The sequence below is a fragment of the Triturus cristatus genome, chromosome 3_1, assembly GCF_964204655.1.
Source record: "Triturus cristatus chromosome 3_1, aTriCri1.1, whole genome shotgun sequence".
Classification (NCBI taxonomy): Eukaryota; Metazoa; Chordata; class Amphibia; order Caudata; family Salamandridae; genus Triturus; species Triturus cristatus.
The window spans coordinates 110,399,285-110,417,154 of NC_140583.1; the positions used below are offsets into that span (position 1 = coordinate 110,399,285).

The window sequence follows — 17,870 nt, forward strand, 5'->3', positions numbered from 1 at the left end:
TTCCAAACCTCTGTGGGAAAAGCATGAGAAAATAAGAAAATAATTTTCTCTTAAACATGATGCATGATATCCCAGCAGAAGGCTTTTTTACATGGTAAAATCACCTTAGAACACACCACAATTCCTAAAGTGAGTATGGTGCCATCAACAAACGATTTATAATGCAACTAAAGTCTTAAAACCTTCTATTAACTGCAATGCTTTTTAATGAGGTGCGATCATGTACATTGATCCCAAGATGGCTGCCAACACTTCTTGGATGAAGTGCTGACAGCCAATCAGATTTCACGATGAGATGTGTGGTTAGGCTCCGCCCAGATATATGTGTGTTTTTTCTTTTGATTTTCTCATGAACTACTGAACGGATTTACACCATTTAACCAAAAGGCACGACTCTGAACCAAGGGCTACCTTTTCGCCAAATTTGGTGCAATTCCGTTCAGCAGTTCGGGCTGTAGCTGCGACTAAAGGTTCCTATGGAAAATTGGATGGGGAAAACACGTTTTGGGACCCCCTTTTTTTTTTTTTTCGGCCCCCACTTGACGAATCGCCCCGAGACTTTTAGGATAGGAGCGGACCGGAGCGGGCCACGAGTTTTGAAAATTTTGCGAAGATTTGTCAACTGGCGCCAAAGTTATTCCAAATAGAATGTTGCGGATTTCCTATGCATAATAGGTCCTAACTATAACTACCTACTGGCGACCTCCAGTAGGTAAATATTATATATATATATATATATATATATTTGAATCTCTGTCCTATACACTAACATACCTTGCAGTATAATGAAACAGACTTCAAAGTAACATAAAATCTAATAGATAAAATGGAGCACTCCCATCAAATGTAAATTAATTAACTCTGCGTACAGGATATCCAGATCATTTACAAATAAATCTGTAAAAGACACAAGAGACATCTACTAACCTGCAGCATTTTGTCCGGGCTGGGTTCAATGCCCGGGGGCATGTTACTAGGGTCAAACGCCAACTGTTCCACTTCTGCAAAATAGTTGACGGGGTTTCTGTTCAAGACCAATTTTCCTACTGGGATGAGAGGATAATGTTTGTGGGACCAAACCTATATAATGTAGAAAGAAAAGTTTTAGTTTGTGATTGAAACACATGTATATAATGATAAATCATTAATATGCGCTACCACCAAGACAGTTATGTGTAGATCCATAGCTCATTGTCAAATTAAAAGAGACAGCATAAATTCTGTTTCACTGTTAAGCAAGAGGATTTATATTGTGTATGTCATTTATAGGTTAACTGCTCAACAACTTAATATTAAAAACAAATAATTAAATTCAAGTGATATCAACAAGTACTTCTGAGAGGACAGAGCATTTAATTTGCTTCATAGTTTTCAATGTATTAAATTACAACCACTAACTAATATCAAACCAACACTGAAAGCATTTACGAGAATATGGCATGCAGTTCCGAACCAAAGGGAAGTACCAACACAATAGTCCCGGACTATGCATATCACATTATTCTAATCAATCCAGCAGGACTAAGCAGCAGACCATAAAGATAATATGTAAAAATAGGACATTGCCACCATTAAGATTTGTGTGGAAGAGAGCAATGAGTGATGCTATGCTGAATTGATCCCTAATGTAGTCCTTGTCCGATACTGAAGAAGAAAAGTCAAATGGAATAAGACATAATATATATATATGGAATATGCTACTTACCAGTATGCATCTGTTCTTGGCATGTAGAGCTGCAGATCTATACACTGTGCATAGCTCGCCATCTGGTGTTGGGCCCGGATGTTTGCAGTTTGTTTTTCCTCTTGGAAAGTCTTTGGAAGTCACGAGTTCAGTGACTCCTCCCTTGGTTCGTATTGCGCATGGGCTTCGGCTCCATCCTCAGATTGTTTTTCGCCAGCAGGGAAAGATGGAGCGTAGTGGAAACAGTAAAGAAACCCATGTGTGTTGTAACTAAATAAGATGAGACTGGAACGGATACAGGTAGCCGGGGAGGCGGGTGGGTGTGTATAGATCTGCAGCTCTACATGCCAAGAACAGATGCATACTGGTAAGTAGCATATTCCGTTCGAGGTATATGAGCTGCAGATTATACACTGTGCATAGATTATATAGCAGTACCCAACCCTAGCGGCAACCACTGGTATCCGTTGCAGTTGTTTGGAACAGTGTTTTTAGTACAGCCTGGCCCACACTAGCTTGTTGCTTGGTTTGCACATCTACACAGTAATGTTTTGTAAAAGTGTGCGCTGTTGACCACGTGGCTGCTTTGCATATGTCATCTAGTGGTATATTTCCTAGAAAAGCCATAGAAGCCCCTATCTTTCTTGTAGAGTGGGCTTTAGGGGGAACCGATAGCGTTCGCTTTGCTTTGTGGTAGCAAATCTGTATGCATTTTACAATCCACCTAGCTAGTCCCGATTTAGAAATAGGGTTGCCTTTATGTGGTGGAGAGACGGAGACAAATAGCTGTTTGGTTTTCCTGAAAGGTTGTGTATGTTGGATGTAGTAAAGTAGAGCCCTTTTAACATCCAGTGTGTGTAACACTCTTTCCGCAACGGTTTGAGGTTGTGAGAAAAAGACTGGTAATTCTACCGACTGGTTTAGATGGAATGGAGAAATGACTTTGGGTAGAAATTTTGGGTTGGTGCGGAGTACATCCTTGTTCTGATGCATTTGGAGAAAAGGTTCCTGTATAGTGAGTGCTTGTATTTCACTAACCCTTCTGAGGGAAGTAATGGCCACTAGAAATGCTGTTTTCCATGTGAGAAATTGCAGCTCACATTTATGTAATGGTTCGAAAGGGGGTCCCATTAACCGTGTGAGACCTATATTCAAATTCCAGACAGGTGAGGGTGGTACTCTGGGTGGAATTGCTCTTTTGAGGCCTTCCATGAAGGCTTTGATGGCAGGCACTCTGAAAAGTGATAGGTGTTGCCTGTTCTGTAAGTAAGCAGCAATGGCAGCGAGGTGTAACCTAATGGAAGTATATGCTAGGTTACACATTTGTAGGTGGAGTAAATAACATATGATGTGCTGTATGAACACATTTAAAGGATTGATTGTGTTGTTGTGGCAGTAAACAACAAATCTTTTCCACTTTGCCGCATAGCATGCCCTAGTAGTAGGGCGTCTAGCTTCCCTGATAATATTCATGCAATCAGGGGGAAGGTTAAGGTATCCGAATTCTAGGACCTCAGGAGCCAGATCGCAAGGTTGAGCTGAGCTGGGTCCGGGTGCCTGATCGCTCCATGGTTCTGGGTTAGGAGGCATGGTGAGAGGTGTAGCTTTTGGTGTGGTACTACTGAGAGTTCCAGCAGTGTGGTGTACCACGGTTGTCTGGCCGATGTTGGAGCTACTAGGTTCAGTGTTAGGGAATGCTGTTGTAGCTTTCGCACTACTAATGGAATTAGTGGGAGAGGTGGAAAAGCGTATGCAAATTTGTTTGACCAGTTCATCCATATCGCATTGCCTTTGGACAATGGGTGTGGCTATCTGGCGGCGAAGCTTGGGCATTTTTTGTTTTCGTGGGTGGCGAATAGGTCTATGTGTGGATGTCCCCACTTCTGAAAGAACGGGTGAAGAACCTGTGGGTGAAGATCCCACTCGTGGATCTGCTGCGTCTGTCTGCTGAGCAGATCTGCTACGGTGTTTTGGACTCCTGGGACGTGTTGGGCCATGAGAAAGATTTTTTGTGGAATTGCCCATCTCCATATGCTCGGAGCTAACTGAGAAAGCTGTGGAGAGTGTGTGCCCCCTTGCTTTTGAATGTAGTACATGGCAGTCATGTTGTCTGTGCGAATGAGGACTGCCTTGCCTGAAATCCGCGTCTGGAAGGATTTTAGGGCGAGGAGATTGCAAGTAACTACAGATGGTTGATGTGGAGTAACTTCTGTTGTGGCGTCCATGTGCCCTGTGCTGCGAGATGTAACAGATGAGCTCCCCAGCCGGAGAGCGATGCGTCTGCTGTTAGGATTATTTGTGGGACCGGGTCCAGGAACGGTCGACCTCTGGAAAGGTTTGTGGTGCTCCACAACTGCAGAGAGCGATGGGTGCGACCGTGTACCAACACCAGATCTGCCGGTTGTCCCTGGGCCTGGTTCCACTTGCACGCTAAGCACTCCTGGAGTGGACGCATTTATAGTCTTGCATGGGGCACTATGAAGATGCAAGAGGCCATCATCCCTATCAGTTGCATAAACACTCTTGCTGGGAGAGTGTGTTGAGATATGAATTTGTGACTCAGAGCCTGTATATTTGCTATCCTGGCAGGATTGGGATAGGCTATGGCTTTTGAGGTGTCTATGGTTGCACCGAGGTATTGTTTGGTGTGTGACGGTACCAGGTGGGATTTTTGATGGTTCACCGTGAAACCTAGCTGATAGAGTAGTTGGACTGTAGCGGCGGTGTGTTGCACACATTGATCGTAGGACATGGCTTTTATTAGCCAGTCATCCAGATACGGGAAGACGTGAATGTGCTGTCTTCTGAGGTGTGCAGCCACTACTGCTAGGCACTTGGTGAAAACCCTTGGTGCTGTTACCCCGAACGGAAGCACCTTGAACTGGCAATGTTGCCCGTCCACCACAAATCTGAGGTACTTTCTGTGAGACCGGTGTACTGGGATATGAAAGCATCCGTCTTTCAAGTCCAGAGTGGTGAGAAAATCGTTCTGGGAAACAAGTGGGATAACCTGTTGAAGGGTTACCATGTGAAAACGGTCCGAATGTATGCAAGTGTTTAGAGTTCTGAGATCTAGGATAGGTCGTAGAGTCTCGTCTGTCTTTGGAATCAGAAAGTACAGGGAGTAGACCCCTAAATTTTGCTGATTTATGGGGACCTGCTCTATGGCTCCTTTTGCAGGAGGGAGCTCACCTCCTGTTTTAGCAGTGCAGTATGTTCGTGAGACATAGGGCGGTGCCTGGGTGGAATGTTTGGGGGGGTAGATGTTAGTTCTAAGCAATACCCTGAAATTTATGTCACCCATCTGTCCGAGGTGATTGTCTCCCAGACGTGAAGGAAATGTTGTATTCTGCCCCCGACCGGAGGGGAATGGTCTAGAGGGAGTGGGGGAAAGTCATTGGGTATTAGGTGTGGCAGAGCGGGCGGTATTTGTCTTGCCTCTGCCCTTGTTATTATTTCCTCTGTATCCGCCTCTTTGATAACCCTTTGTGAAGGTAGATTGAGGAGGGGATTTGTAGGACGTGGATGCAGTATCCGAGGAGTAGCCTCTGCCCGTGCATCGAAAGGAAGAGCGGCGAAAGGAGCGCCTAGGAGTGTGTGACTGTAGGGCTCCCATGGATTTCGACGTGTCAGTATCTTTTTTCATCTTTGAGGGCTTCGTCGACTTTTGGGCCAAATAGATGATCTGTAACGCCCTGAACGTCTCAGGATCGTTTAACAGACACGATAATGAGAACGCAACCACTTGTGAAGGTTTAGTTATTTTAATGAAGGCAAAAATAATACAAGGAATAAACAAAGGTTATAGTCACTGGAATCCTCCAGGCTAAGTACGTTTCCAGCCCACAGCACGGATGGTCCTAACCGTCCTCTGCATATACGCCGATCCCGGCGTATGCCAACAGAGGGCAGAAATGAAATGGCCGACAATGCCAATCGGTAGGCTGTGAGGGGCACGAAGAGTGTTGGGGAGAATCGAGGAGTCAGGGAAACACCCAGCCGGGGTCTCTACCTGAAGGGAGCAGCCGCTCAACCTCTTCCTCAGACTGCACCGGGACGCGGAGTCACCTCCTGGTGATGCGTCACCGATACCCCAATCACAAGCAAAGAAGACTGAACCGAGAGCAGCCGCTCGATCGATCCTGTGGACTTCCGAGTCTGTAACGCGGCAAACACCTCCTGGTGTGCGTTACAGCTGGCAGTCCCTGTATCTCTGGTCGGGCTGGGAGTTACGACTCCAACCAGCAAAAGCGCCACTGCGCTTTGACTCAGCCGAGTCAAAAAGCGAAGCTCAATGGTCATCCGGTAGAGCTTCCGGGTCCTTCACAGGTGACGATGGGGCAAGACACGGCCCAGGGAGTAACGACTCGACCTACCTCCGTTCTTGCCTTACTGGAGCACCACTCCGGAACACTGCTCTTCACTAAGCAGGTACGTCGGTGTAAACACAATATCCGACAGCGTTGTACCTCCCGGTTCCTCCCTTTATAGGGCGTGTTTTCCTTGAGTTATGTAACAGCTCTCCTGTTTACATAAGGGCGTGTTTTCCTTGAGTTATGTAACAGCTCTCCTGTTTACATAAGGGCGTGTTTTCCTTGAGTTATGTAACAGCTCTCCTGTTTACATAACCTCTCAACCGCTAAGCATCCTGGGAGATGTAGTCCGTTTTCGCTGGTTACCGTTTTCCTCCCCTCGCATGACAGGAATTCTTGACATGATCTTGGTCGAATGGGTGATTTAATATAGAGGCTTGTACCTCAGGTTTAAAACCTGAAACTCTGAGGCAGGCATGGCGACGTAGAAGGACACTGGTGTTTATGGCCCTGGAGGATATATCTGCTGCATCTAGGGCACAGCGAATAGAGGTATTAGTTATTAGTTTTCCCTCTTGGATCAGTTCATTGGCCCTGTTCTTATATTTGTCAGGGAGATGGTGCAGGATTGTCTCTAACTCAACGTAATGTGCCCTGTCGTATCTGGCCAATAGCGCTTGCGTGTTGGCGATACGCCATATGTTGGCGGCTTGTGACGCGGTGCGCCTCCCTGACGCGTCTAGGAGCTTGGACTCTGTCAGGTGGTGGTGCTTCGCCTGACGCCTGAGAATTGGAGCGTTTCCTAGCTGTAGACACCACTAGGGAATCCAAAGGTGCAGGGCCTTTAATATATGCAGGGTCTGTGGGGGCGGCTTTGTATTTCTTCTCTATACGGGGGTCTGATTGGGTCTTTAAAGACCTCCGGTGCATGTTTAATCACCCCTTTTAACATAGGTAGGATGGCAGTAGACCTATGCGCGTCGTCAAAGGTGTCTAGGAGAAAATCCTCCTCTACTGCGTCAGTGTGTAACTCCACCCCGTGGTAGTGTTCCGCCCTTTGTAATAGGTGGTGAAAACCCAAGGAATCTTCAGGTGGGGATGGCCTAGATGGGTAAAGGTTATCCTGTGGGACATCTGGGATGTCCGGATTATTTTAGTCGTCCCATGGGTCTGGAGATCCAGTAGGGGTGGGATCCTGTGGCATATCTGCTGGATCATAAAATGGGTCTCCTAAGTCGTCTGGGACAGGAGACAAGCTTGGGGAACGATGAGGCGGGGGTGGAGAGGGTGGAGGAGGTGGAGGAGGAGGGGAAGGCGCTCTGAAAGGAGAGGTAGCTGTGTCCTTCCTCTTAGGAGGTGGAGGTGGAGCTGGTTTGTCCAAGTGTCTCTTTTTGGTAGACAATGTCAAATGTCCAGTTTTTGGATCCTTGGTGAGAGTCTTTTGGAGAGGATCCGGTGTAAAAAGTTCTTGCGACACTGGTTGCTCGGTCGGCGCAGAAGTTTTCGGGGCCGACGGCTTTTTAGGCTTGTCCAAGCCGTGCTTCTTTGGGACCTCCGATCTTTTGGTCGGCGCCGAAGAAGGCTTCGGCATGGGAGTTTCGGTGCCGAGGGCCTTGTGATGTTTGGACGGCACCGGCAGGGCAGGTTTCGACACCGAAGGCTTTGGTACTGGGTTCGGTGTGGAGATGGAGGCCGATCTTTTCTTCGGTGCCGAAGGGTGTTTTTCGGTACCGATGGTAGGCTGGCTCGAGCCCGAGCTGCCGGAAGGCTTAATAGGCTTCTTTACTGGGCCCGAAGGTGGGGTGTGAGAAGCAGTATCCTTGGTCTTACCTAGGCCCGAAGGCGAAGGTGTGACCGAAGCCTTTTTGGGTATCGGCGTGGGAGGGGGTATTGTACTCACGACCCTCTACGCCGGGGTGATGTCCTCCACATCGGAGTCGTCTGTCTCGGAAGCACTGACGAGGTCGTCGTCCTCTTCCTCGATGTTCTGCTGTCCCGGAGCTTCGACGTCGTCCCCGAAGATGTCGACTGGAGCGGAGGTCGAGGAGAGCGCCATGTTGCGTATAGCCAGTCGATCTCGAATAGTCGTTTTAGAGCGAAAAGACTTGCAGGCGGGACAGTCTCGAGCCTCGTGTTCAGGGGAGAGGCAGAGGTTGCACACCTCGTGGAGATCGGTGTGGGGAAACTTGGACCCACATCGGGGGCACTTCTTAAAGGAGTTGTTTCCATCAGCCAAGACCGGAGCCGGAATAGGCCCGAAGGCCGCCGTCGACGACCGGAATCGAAGAAGTGCCGAAGAGAAGGAGATTAAGAGTATTTATTGTCTGAAGGATCTCGATGAGCGAGGATTTTGCGTCAATCGTTGAACTGGAAAGTTCGGAACCGGAGCGCGAAGTATTACATCCGAGCCCGATGGCGGAAAAAAACAATCTGAGGATGGAGCCGAAGCCCATGCGCAATACGAACCAAGGGAGGAGTCACCGAACTCAAAACTTCCAAAGACTTTCCAAGAGGAAAAACAAACTGCAAACATCCGGGCCCAACACCAGATGGCGAGCTATGCACAGTATATAATCTGCAGCTCATATGCCTCGAAAAAAAATAATATATATATATATATATATAATCTCAAACAAAGAAGCACCAGACTTTGGAGAGCCAAACACTATGTGTTACTTTATTTCCGCAAGGCAGCTCTGCTCCCAAACAGCCAACGCACAGAATTTATCTGCCAAGAGTTACAAATCCTTACGCGCTTCGGGCGTCTTGCGCCCTTGATCACAGGTGTCTTGGCCAAATGTAGAACGGCAGTCTACCGCAACTCTTAAATAACAGTTGTTCAATCTCACCACCTGGGTGTGTCCGCTCATTGCATTCTGGTATTTAGAGTTCTTTTTACAAAGGTAAGTCTTTCATAATCACGGCTGCATAGTTCCACATATTAAATTTCAATTACCTTAGTAGGTTTCTCGTGTCTATCAGCGGTTTCGGCAGAGCTGTTTTTGTCCTTTACTGCAGAAAACACAAAAGCTCCATCTCGCTTAGGTCAATAACCAGCTGGACACCGCTGCATGTTTGGGATATATATATATATATTTATTTATTTATTTATTATCTACTGGCGGTCGCCAGTAGATAGTTATAGTTAGGACCGTGTTTCCATAGGAAATCTGAAAATTCTATTTTGAATAACTTTGGCGCCAGTTGACGAATCCTCGCGAAATTTTCAAAACTAATAACTAATGGGGCGCTCCGCTCAGCTCCTACCCTGAAAGTCTCGGGGTGATTCGTCAAGCGGGGGCTGAGAAAAAAGGGGGACCCATAACGCGTTTTCCCCATGCATTTTCCCATAGGACCTGTAGTCGAAGGTAGAGCCCGAACGGCTGAACAGAATTACTTGAAATTTGGCAAAGAGGTAGTCCTCCGGTCAGGCATGTGCCTTTTGCATATATGGTGTCAATCTGTTCAGTAGTTCCTGAGAAAATTGCATTTAAAAGCACATAAATATCTTTAAGCGCGCACCGTGCACGCACCATAACGTGCGCGAGCGTAATTCTGATTGGTGGTTACATGTCAGTCAATATTCGAATCGGTCGAAATCAGGAAGTGTCGGCCGCCATTTTGTGCGTGACAGTAAAAAGAAAGGTGAAAAACCTTAAAAAAAAAAAAACATTTTAAACGAGACAGTCCATATTACAGGATACAGTCAATCTATAACTATATACATAGGTAGCTTATTGTAAAAAAAAAAAAAGAAAAAAAAAAATATATATATATATATATATATATATATATATAATAAAACATACATAACTTAGCATTTAAAAAACCTTACAAATTCACTTAAAAAACCATAGGTTTCACACGTTATAGTTAGGACATTTCACTCGTAAAAAACCATTGAAATTCCCCCGTTATAGTTAGTTCAGATAACTATAACTCGCGCGACCGCCACTCTATCACAAGGATGATGTCATGAGTGATGCCACTGACCATGTCATGAGTGATGTAATATGTGACGTCATGAGCAGTGGATTGCGGGCGCGCGAGTTATAGTTATCTGAACCAACTATAACGGGGGAATTTCAATGGTTTTTTTACGAGTGAAATGTCCAGCTAACTATAACATGTGTGAAACCTATGGTTATTTAAGTGAATAGGGAGATATAGAGAGAGATAGAGAGAGATGTAGACAGACTGGGATATATATATATATATATATATATATATATATATATATATATATATATATATATATATATATATATATATATATATATCCCAAAGAAAACATGCTCTGATGTAAGGACACCTCCAACACCAGAGTGCTTCTGAAAGCCTTTAATACTGAAACCGGCACATTCAGCTCCGTGAAAATTACAAAGTCCCAACGCGTTTCAGAGCTCGCTGGCTCCTTCTTCAAAGGGTGACAAGTGGTAGAACTGAATCAGGACACCATTAGCTGCACGCAACGTAAACGGCTATTTCAAGCCTCTCAGGTGAGTCAACCGGAGATTTCGGCCCGTAGCTCACTGGAGCTTGTTTTACTAATTTTGAATTGACATGGTTATGAACTGAGCCCACTTGGGATTAATGGAGGCGCAAAGCAGACTACAGGTACCAGCATGCTTAAAAACTGTTGACTCACCTGAGAGGCTTGAAATAGCCGTTTACGTTGCGTGCAGCTAATGGTGTCCTGATTCAGTTCTACCACTTGTCACCCTTTGAAGAAGGAGCCAGCGAGCTCTGAAACGCGTTGGGACTTTGTAATTTTCACGGAGCTGAATGTGCCGGTTTCAGTATTAAAGGCTTTCAGAAGCACTCTGGTGTTGGAGGTGTCCTTGCATCAGGGCATGTTTTTTTTGGGATATATATATATATATATATATATATATATATATATATATATATATATATATTCACTAAAAAAACCATAGGATTCACACATGTTATAGTTAGCTGGACATTTCACTCGTAAAAAACCAATGAAATTCCCCCGTTATAGTTAGTGCAGGCAACTATAACTCACACGACCGCAATCCTCTGCTGATGACGTCAGATATTACATCACTGTATTTAGACACTTATTTACCCATGTCTTCTTCCATTAATCTTTAGCTATACATATATTACAAATATTTATTTTTCATAAAGACACATATGTCATCAGTGATGTAATATCTGACGTCATCAGCAGAGGATTGCGGTCGCTTGAGTTATAGTTGCCTGCACTAACTATAACGGGGGAATTTCATTAGTTTTTTACGAGTGAAATGTCCAGCTAACTATAACATGTGTGAAACCTATGGTTTTTTCAGTGAATTTGTACGGTTTTTTAAATGCTAAGTTATGTATTTTTTTTTTTCTTTCAGGTTTTTCACCGTGCGCGCACCGTGCGCGCGCTGTGGGCGCTTGGTGTGCTTTACGCACCGAGCACCCACAATTCGGCGTGCGCGCACCTCGCGATTTTCTAAAAAAAAAAAAAGAAAAGTTTTTTTCGCCCTTGGGGGTCATTCTGTGACCCCCTGACCAAGGCTAGGGGGTCAGGAACTGTCCACTCTGCCCCCTTTTCAAGTTCTCCACCTTTTATTTTAACCCCCTCAGACTGCGAGAGACAAAATGGCGGCCGACACTTCCTGGTTTCGACCGATTCGAATGTTTACCGACATCTAATAACCAATCAGAATTGCGCTCGCTCACGGCAGGGTGCGCGCACAGTGCGCGCGTGTATAGATATTGATATGCTTTTAAATGCTATTTTCTCAGGATATACTGAACAGATTTACACCAGACCTGCAAAAGGCACTTCCTTGACCTTATGGCTACCTCTCTGCCAAATTTCACGTAATTCTGTTCAGCCGTTCGGGCTGTAGCTGCGACTAAAGGTCCTATGGAAAAATGCATGGGGAAAACGCGTTTTGGGACCCCCCCCTTTTTCTCAGCCCCCGCTTGACGAATCACCCCGAGACTTCCAGGGTAGGAGCTGAATGGAGCGCCCCATTAGTTTTGAAAATTTTGCGAGGATTCGTCAACCGAGACCTTCGGATAAAGGGGGTAACATCGTCCTGTGGGATAAATGCATGTACATCGAGGAAGCACTGAAGCAATTATCTGATGCAAACTTTTATTGCAAATGTACCTCTGATGTCTATAACTGTAGCATAACAACAACATGGGAGAAATTAACGAATTGGCAAAAGGAAGGGCTCATCTCGTGGAAAGAATACTGTTTTCTTAAAAAAGATTTTCCCAAACTACCCATTTTGTACTTACTCCCGAAAGTACACAAAAATCCCAAAGTGCCACCAGGGAGACCCATAGTGTCGTCTTTGGGAAATGTCAACGAGAATGTATCCAAGTACGTTGACTTTTTCCTTAGGGAATATGTCATCCAATTACCATCTTACCTCAGGGATACCAAAGATTTTTTGAACAAAATCGCAGACATCACATGGGTGGAGGGATATTTGCTCATTGCCCTGGATGTGAGTTCACTATATACCATTATTGACCACACCCAGGGCATGGAGGCTTGTTTACACTTTCTTAGGGCAAGGAACATCTGCTATCTTGAGCATACTAACATGCTAGTTGACATGATGAAGTTATGCCTCAAAAATCACATCTTTCTGTTCAATGGTGAGTTGTACAAACAGGTGCGAGGCACGGCTATGGGAACGTGTTTCGCACCTAGTTTTGCGAACCTCTTCCTGTGTAAGTGGGAGGAGGAGCTCCGCAAGAACAGTGATATGGACTCTGACTTCAGGAGGGTGTTAGTATGGGTGAGGTATATTGACGACCTCTTCGTCGTTTGGAAGGGCAGTGAAGGGGAAGCTAGTGAGTTCATAAATAAACTGAATAACAATGGCTACAGTATACAGCTTACTTCGAGTATAAGCAATAACAAAATTGAATTCCTAGATACTCTCATCACAATACAGGATGGCAGAATGGTATCAAGTCTACACCAGAAGGAAACTTCCGGTAATAGCTTATTACACGCCCGTAGTGCCCATCCAGAGTCACTGAAATGGAGCATTCCATTTGGTCAGCTACTCAGGGCACGGAGAAATTGCAGCACTGAGGATGATTTTCAGCAGGAACAAAGTATCATGCTATGTAGATTCAAGGAGCGAGGCTACCCTGAATGGGTGCTAACGAAGGCCAAGGACAAGATTAGGAACATCAGTAGATCTCAAGCCCTTGAGTATTCTGCCATAGATGACCAAGAAGAAACACCTGTAAGGGTTATAACCACATTTAACCAGGAATCCAAATATGTCCAAAAAATTCTGGCCAACAATTGGAGAATCTTAAAATCAGATTCCATTATTGGCGGTAACCTCAGTGACAGACCCCTGATCACCTATAGGAGAGGGAAAAATTTGAAGGATATGCTGGTCAGGGGAGATATTACGGAAAACCCGAATAGGAACCCATTCAATCTTAAGGGTTTCTATCCATGTGGCCATTGCAAGGCATGCAAATTCAGCCACATGATTAAGGAATTTGAGGTTGCAGGATCAGGTCAAAGTAAAACCATAACACAGTTCTTCACATGCAGCACCAACTTTGTTGTGTATATTCTGGAATGTCCGTGCAGACTCCGGTATGTCGGGAGTACAACATGTATGGTTAAGAAGCGGATACTGGAACACCTCCGAGCCATTACCAACTTGGATCGTAACTATCCCATTGCACGACATTTCCAAGATAGACATCAGTCCAACCACTCTCTTCTCAAATATTTTGCCATAGAACAAGTCAATACATCAAAAAGAGGGGGAAACAGAGAGTTAGCCCTCAGAAAGAGAGAATCGAAATGGATAATGGAATTGGAAACTAAGTTTCCGGGGGGACACAATCTTGATGAGGAACTGGCAACTCATTTACATGACGACTGAACTTGTGTACCAATCCTATTGCCTTTAATTGCCCTTCATTGCCCTTTCTTTGTTGCCATTTACTGTGACTCTTCATGATATTGCATGGTAACCCAAGTAGTTCTCATGTTATATAGAGAAAAATGTATTTTTGAGCTAAAAATATTTTTCTTGGGCTATTTGTAATTTTATCTTGTTTCTTTTATTATCCAGGAGGAAAGGAAGGGACCATTCACTTCTTACAGATACGGCACCGGTTCCCTACCCTTTTCTTCATGAGGATGCCACCACACGCCCAATAAGATAAGGACTGCACTTATGTTGTTCACTGTTCTTTATCTTTAATTGCATGGATCTTTATATCATTTAGTCTAGGCTCTATGGATTGCCTGTACTGCCAATTCCTTCGGGTGTAGCACTACAGGGCTCTTAGTTAGAAGTACTACTTGCTCCCACTCTGATTTTGCCATTTGGCGTTTGATAGATCTTGTGCGGAGGCATTTCCTGAGTCTACATGACAATAAGAAATATAGAGGCACTAGTCCTTATAAGTCACTATTCGGGCACGGAGTCCGGATAATTCCTGAGGCTTTTAGCATGCTTTCGTGATACTTACCTTAACATATCAGCACGTGGATCCGGATGCGGCACTAGTCCGCCTGGTATTTAGATTAAAACTGATGTACGAGGCTGCTTAAGCCCTGGTTTGCAATCGTGTTTGTGTTGGTATGCAATCGATAAAGCTTTGCAAATTCAATTATCTCATAATACGAGAAACTCGGACTTTTGGTTAAATCCGATGTTAATGAAGTATGCAAATATGTAAGAATTGTACAAGTACTTAAATTCATTTTGTTTTGTAAATTCTGCGCTTTATCGCCATGAAAACACGCAGGTACTCATTTATGAGTTTATGTTTGTAACCCGTTCCAAAATGGTGACTACTTGCAACATTGTAGATCCAGGAATACGTTAGTACTTGTTTTATGTTTATGTGCATATATGGTTGTTTGAAAACATTGTAGACATCGTGTGACCAAGACACTGCTGTGTCGAAACGCGTAACGATGGTTTAGTAAAATACGATCAACCTCGGAGAGTGCGTTTTTCTTTTTCTATGAACTATATATATATATATATATATATATATATATATATATATATATATATATATATATATATATATATATATATATATAATCCATCAAAGCATCCAAGCATTTAGGGGCGCACTCTCAACAGGCTGTACCATCCGGCATTCACACATTGACAAAATCCTGCATTGCTGCTCTGATACCCGTCACCGACCTGAACCGTTTCGAGGCTTCCTGCCTCTTTCTCGAAGGTCATATGCAATTTGAAAAACACAGGTGGTTCTCATTTCAATATTTATTCGCGCTCAGTGCGCGCAATGCAGGTTGGACTTCGTAGTCCTGGACTTAGTAGTCTCTGAGAACAAAACATTCTTCCTATAGTAGGTCCTGTGATAATTTCAAAATTTAAAAGCATTTTCTTTACCCTAAGTGGGCTCCGGAGCAGCAGGCAGGAATGATTCGTCACAGTCTGTTGTGCCGCAAATGGGGGTCTCAGACAGTTCCGACCCACGGCCTTCTTTTCTCCCTGGAATGTTGCTGCCCCCCACGGTAGGATTGACCGTGTAGTAATAATCCATCAAAGCATCCAAGCATTTAGGGGCGCACTCTGAACAGGCTGTACCATCCGGCATTCACACATTGACAATATCCTGCATTGCTGCTCTGATACCTGTCACCGACCTGACGCGTTTCGAGGCTTCCTGCCTCTCTCGAAGGTCATATGCAATTTGAAAAACACAGGTGTATATTATATTATATATATATATATATATATATATATATATACATATATATTACCTACTGGCGGTCGCCAGTAGGTAGTTATAGTTAGGACCCCTTTTCCATAGGAAAACCGCAACATTCTATTTTGATTAACTTTGGCGCCGGTTGACGAATCCTCGCGAATTTCTCAAAATAGGTGGGGCGCTACGCTCCGCTCCTACCCTGAAAGTCTCGGGGGGATTCGTCAAGCGGGGGCTGAGATAAAAGGGGGGTCCCAAAACGCGTTTTCCCCATGCATTTTTCCATAGGACCTTTAGAACGAGCTACAGCCCGAACGGCTGAACAGAATTACTAGAAATTTGGCAGAGAGGTAGTCCTCAGGTCAAGGAAGTGCCTTTTGTAGGTTTGGTGTAAATCTGTTCAGTAGATTCTGAGAAAATAGCCTTTAAATCAATATATATATCTGAGCCCGCTTACGGTACGCTTACCGTAAGCTTACCGTACGCGTACGGTGGCGTGCGCGAGCGCGATTCTGATTGGCTCTTAGATCTTAGTAAACATTCGAATCGGCCGAAACCAGGAAGCGGCGGCCGCCATTTTGTGTATTTCACTCTGAAAAAAAAAGAGTGAAAACAAGAAAAGGGGGCAATGAGGAGAGTTACAGACCCCCTAACATTTGTAAGGGGGTCAAAGAAGGACAGAAAAGTACAAAAAAAACATTTATTGATTTTAAAAAAAATTGCGGGGTACGCGTACGGTAAGCTAACCGTACGGTAGAAAAAAAAAATAAAAGAAAATAAAATTCAGATTTAAGTGTTTAGATATTAGGGGGCTCTAAAAAGAGCCGTTGTGTTTTTGAAGTGATTTTTTAGTGGTACCTACAAGTAAGTACCGATGCAGAGTCTAAGGTTCAAAAGGAAGACTCTGTTCCCTTCATCATTGAAGTGCACACCATCTCCTCTATAAATGTCTTGCATGTCATAACGCAAGTTGTTGTGGTAAATGGCACCCATACCATAGTCACGGAGGAAAGCAGAAACAGATTTGTTGACGTGCTTTCTTGCTTTGTCAATCTGCGGACAGAAACGATTGGACCAGTTCCATTTTTGCCTTTGGCATATGTTGGAAAACACAAAGGCAGTTTTAGGGAAAAGTGAAAACAGTTGTGCAAAGGTGTCCTTCATAAGCATTTCCAGACCTACCCCAGTCAAAGTGCCTAGGTCATTGCCACCACAGTGCACTATTATGAGGCCAGGGTGTTGGATTTGCATGAAGGATTTCACCAATGGCATCAACTGGTGCCACTTTAACCCTCTCTGACCAATCCATTTAATGTCTACATTTGGCAAAGCAAGGTCTCTCACCATATCTGTTTTCTCTGCAAACTTTTCACTCCAGAAGACATAGCTGTGCCCTACAATCCACACTGTGAACATCTTCAAAGGAGAACTGGATGCACTCAGGAGGTGTCTTTCAGTAGAATGGCAATATGAAAAGAAAGACAGTTTGGAAATGGAGGCATACATATTTTTTTCAAAACAAAAAGAACTGATTGGCTGTTTCATACCATTCTAGAATAAAAACTAGGCTGTATGTGTAAATTAATAGAAGCATGTTTTGTATTGGTACAGAAAAATGTGTTACCAAAGAACAGTACTATGGATTTGCTGTTAGGTTTGAAAAGTCAAGCACTCTTGCTCTGTGGAATTGAAACATTGTGTGGCGAACTTCTGACCTAACTCCACACAGCAGTGTTCCATGAGCTGTTGCTATGGTAGCAGGCAGAAGTCAAGTTGGGGGAAGGGTACTAGGCAGAAGTCAAGTTGGGGGCAGGGTACTTTTGGAAAAGGGTTGGTTTTCAACCAATAGAAATGTGTGATTACATTTGAAAAAAAGGGGGAAGCACTGAGATTTGAAACTTACATGTATATGTGTGGAAAAATAGAGGGAAAGTTTGCCATTATCTGGTTCTGCTGAGAGGAGAGAGGTGAACACAACAGAGATCCTGGCTCTGATAATCTGCTGTTTGAGTGCCACATTTCTTTCACAACTAACTAATTTTAAAGGTGAGGATAGAGTTTGAGAGGAGATGTATATGGTAAATTAAGAAATGAATAATAGAAATGGAAATTCTTTTTGTTGAAGTTGCGTTTATCATTTTCTGTTTTGGGAG

The 17,870-nt window shown here is 44.2% G+C and overlaps 1 protein-coding gene across 1 annotated transcript in view; it reads right to left on the reverse strand.

Annotated features, from left to right (window-relative positions):
• LOC146859794 (catalase) overlaps positions 1-17,870 on the reverse strand; it is a 408,907-nt gene that overhangs the window by 203,685 nt on the left and 187,352 nt on the right. The window contains exon 8 of the mRNA XM_085643517.1: positions 928-1,080. Within this exon, the coding sequence (XP_085499643.1) occupies positions 928-1,080 (153 nt within the window). The remainder of the gene's footprint in view (positions 1-927; positions 1,081-17,870) is intronic.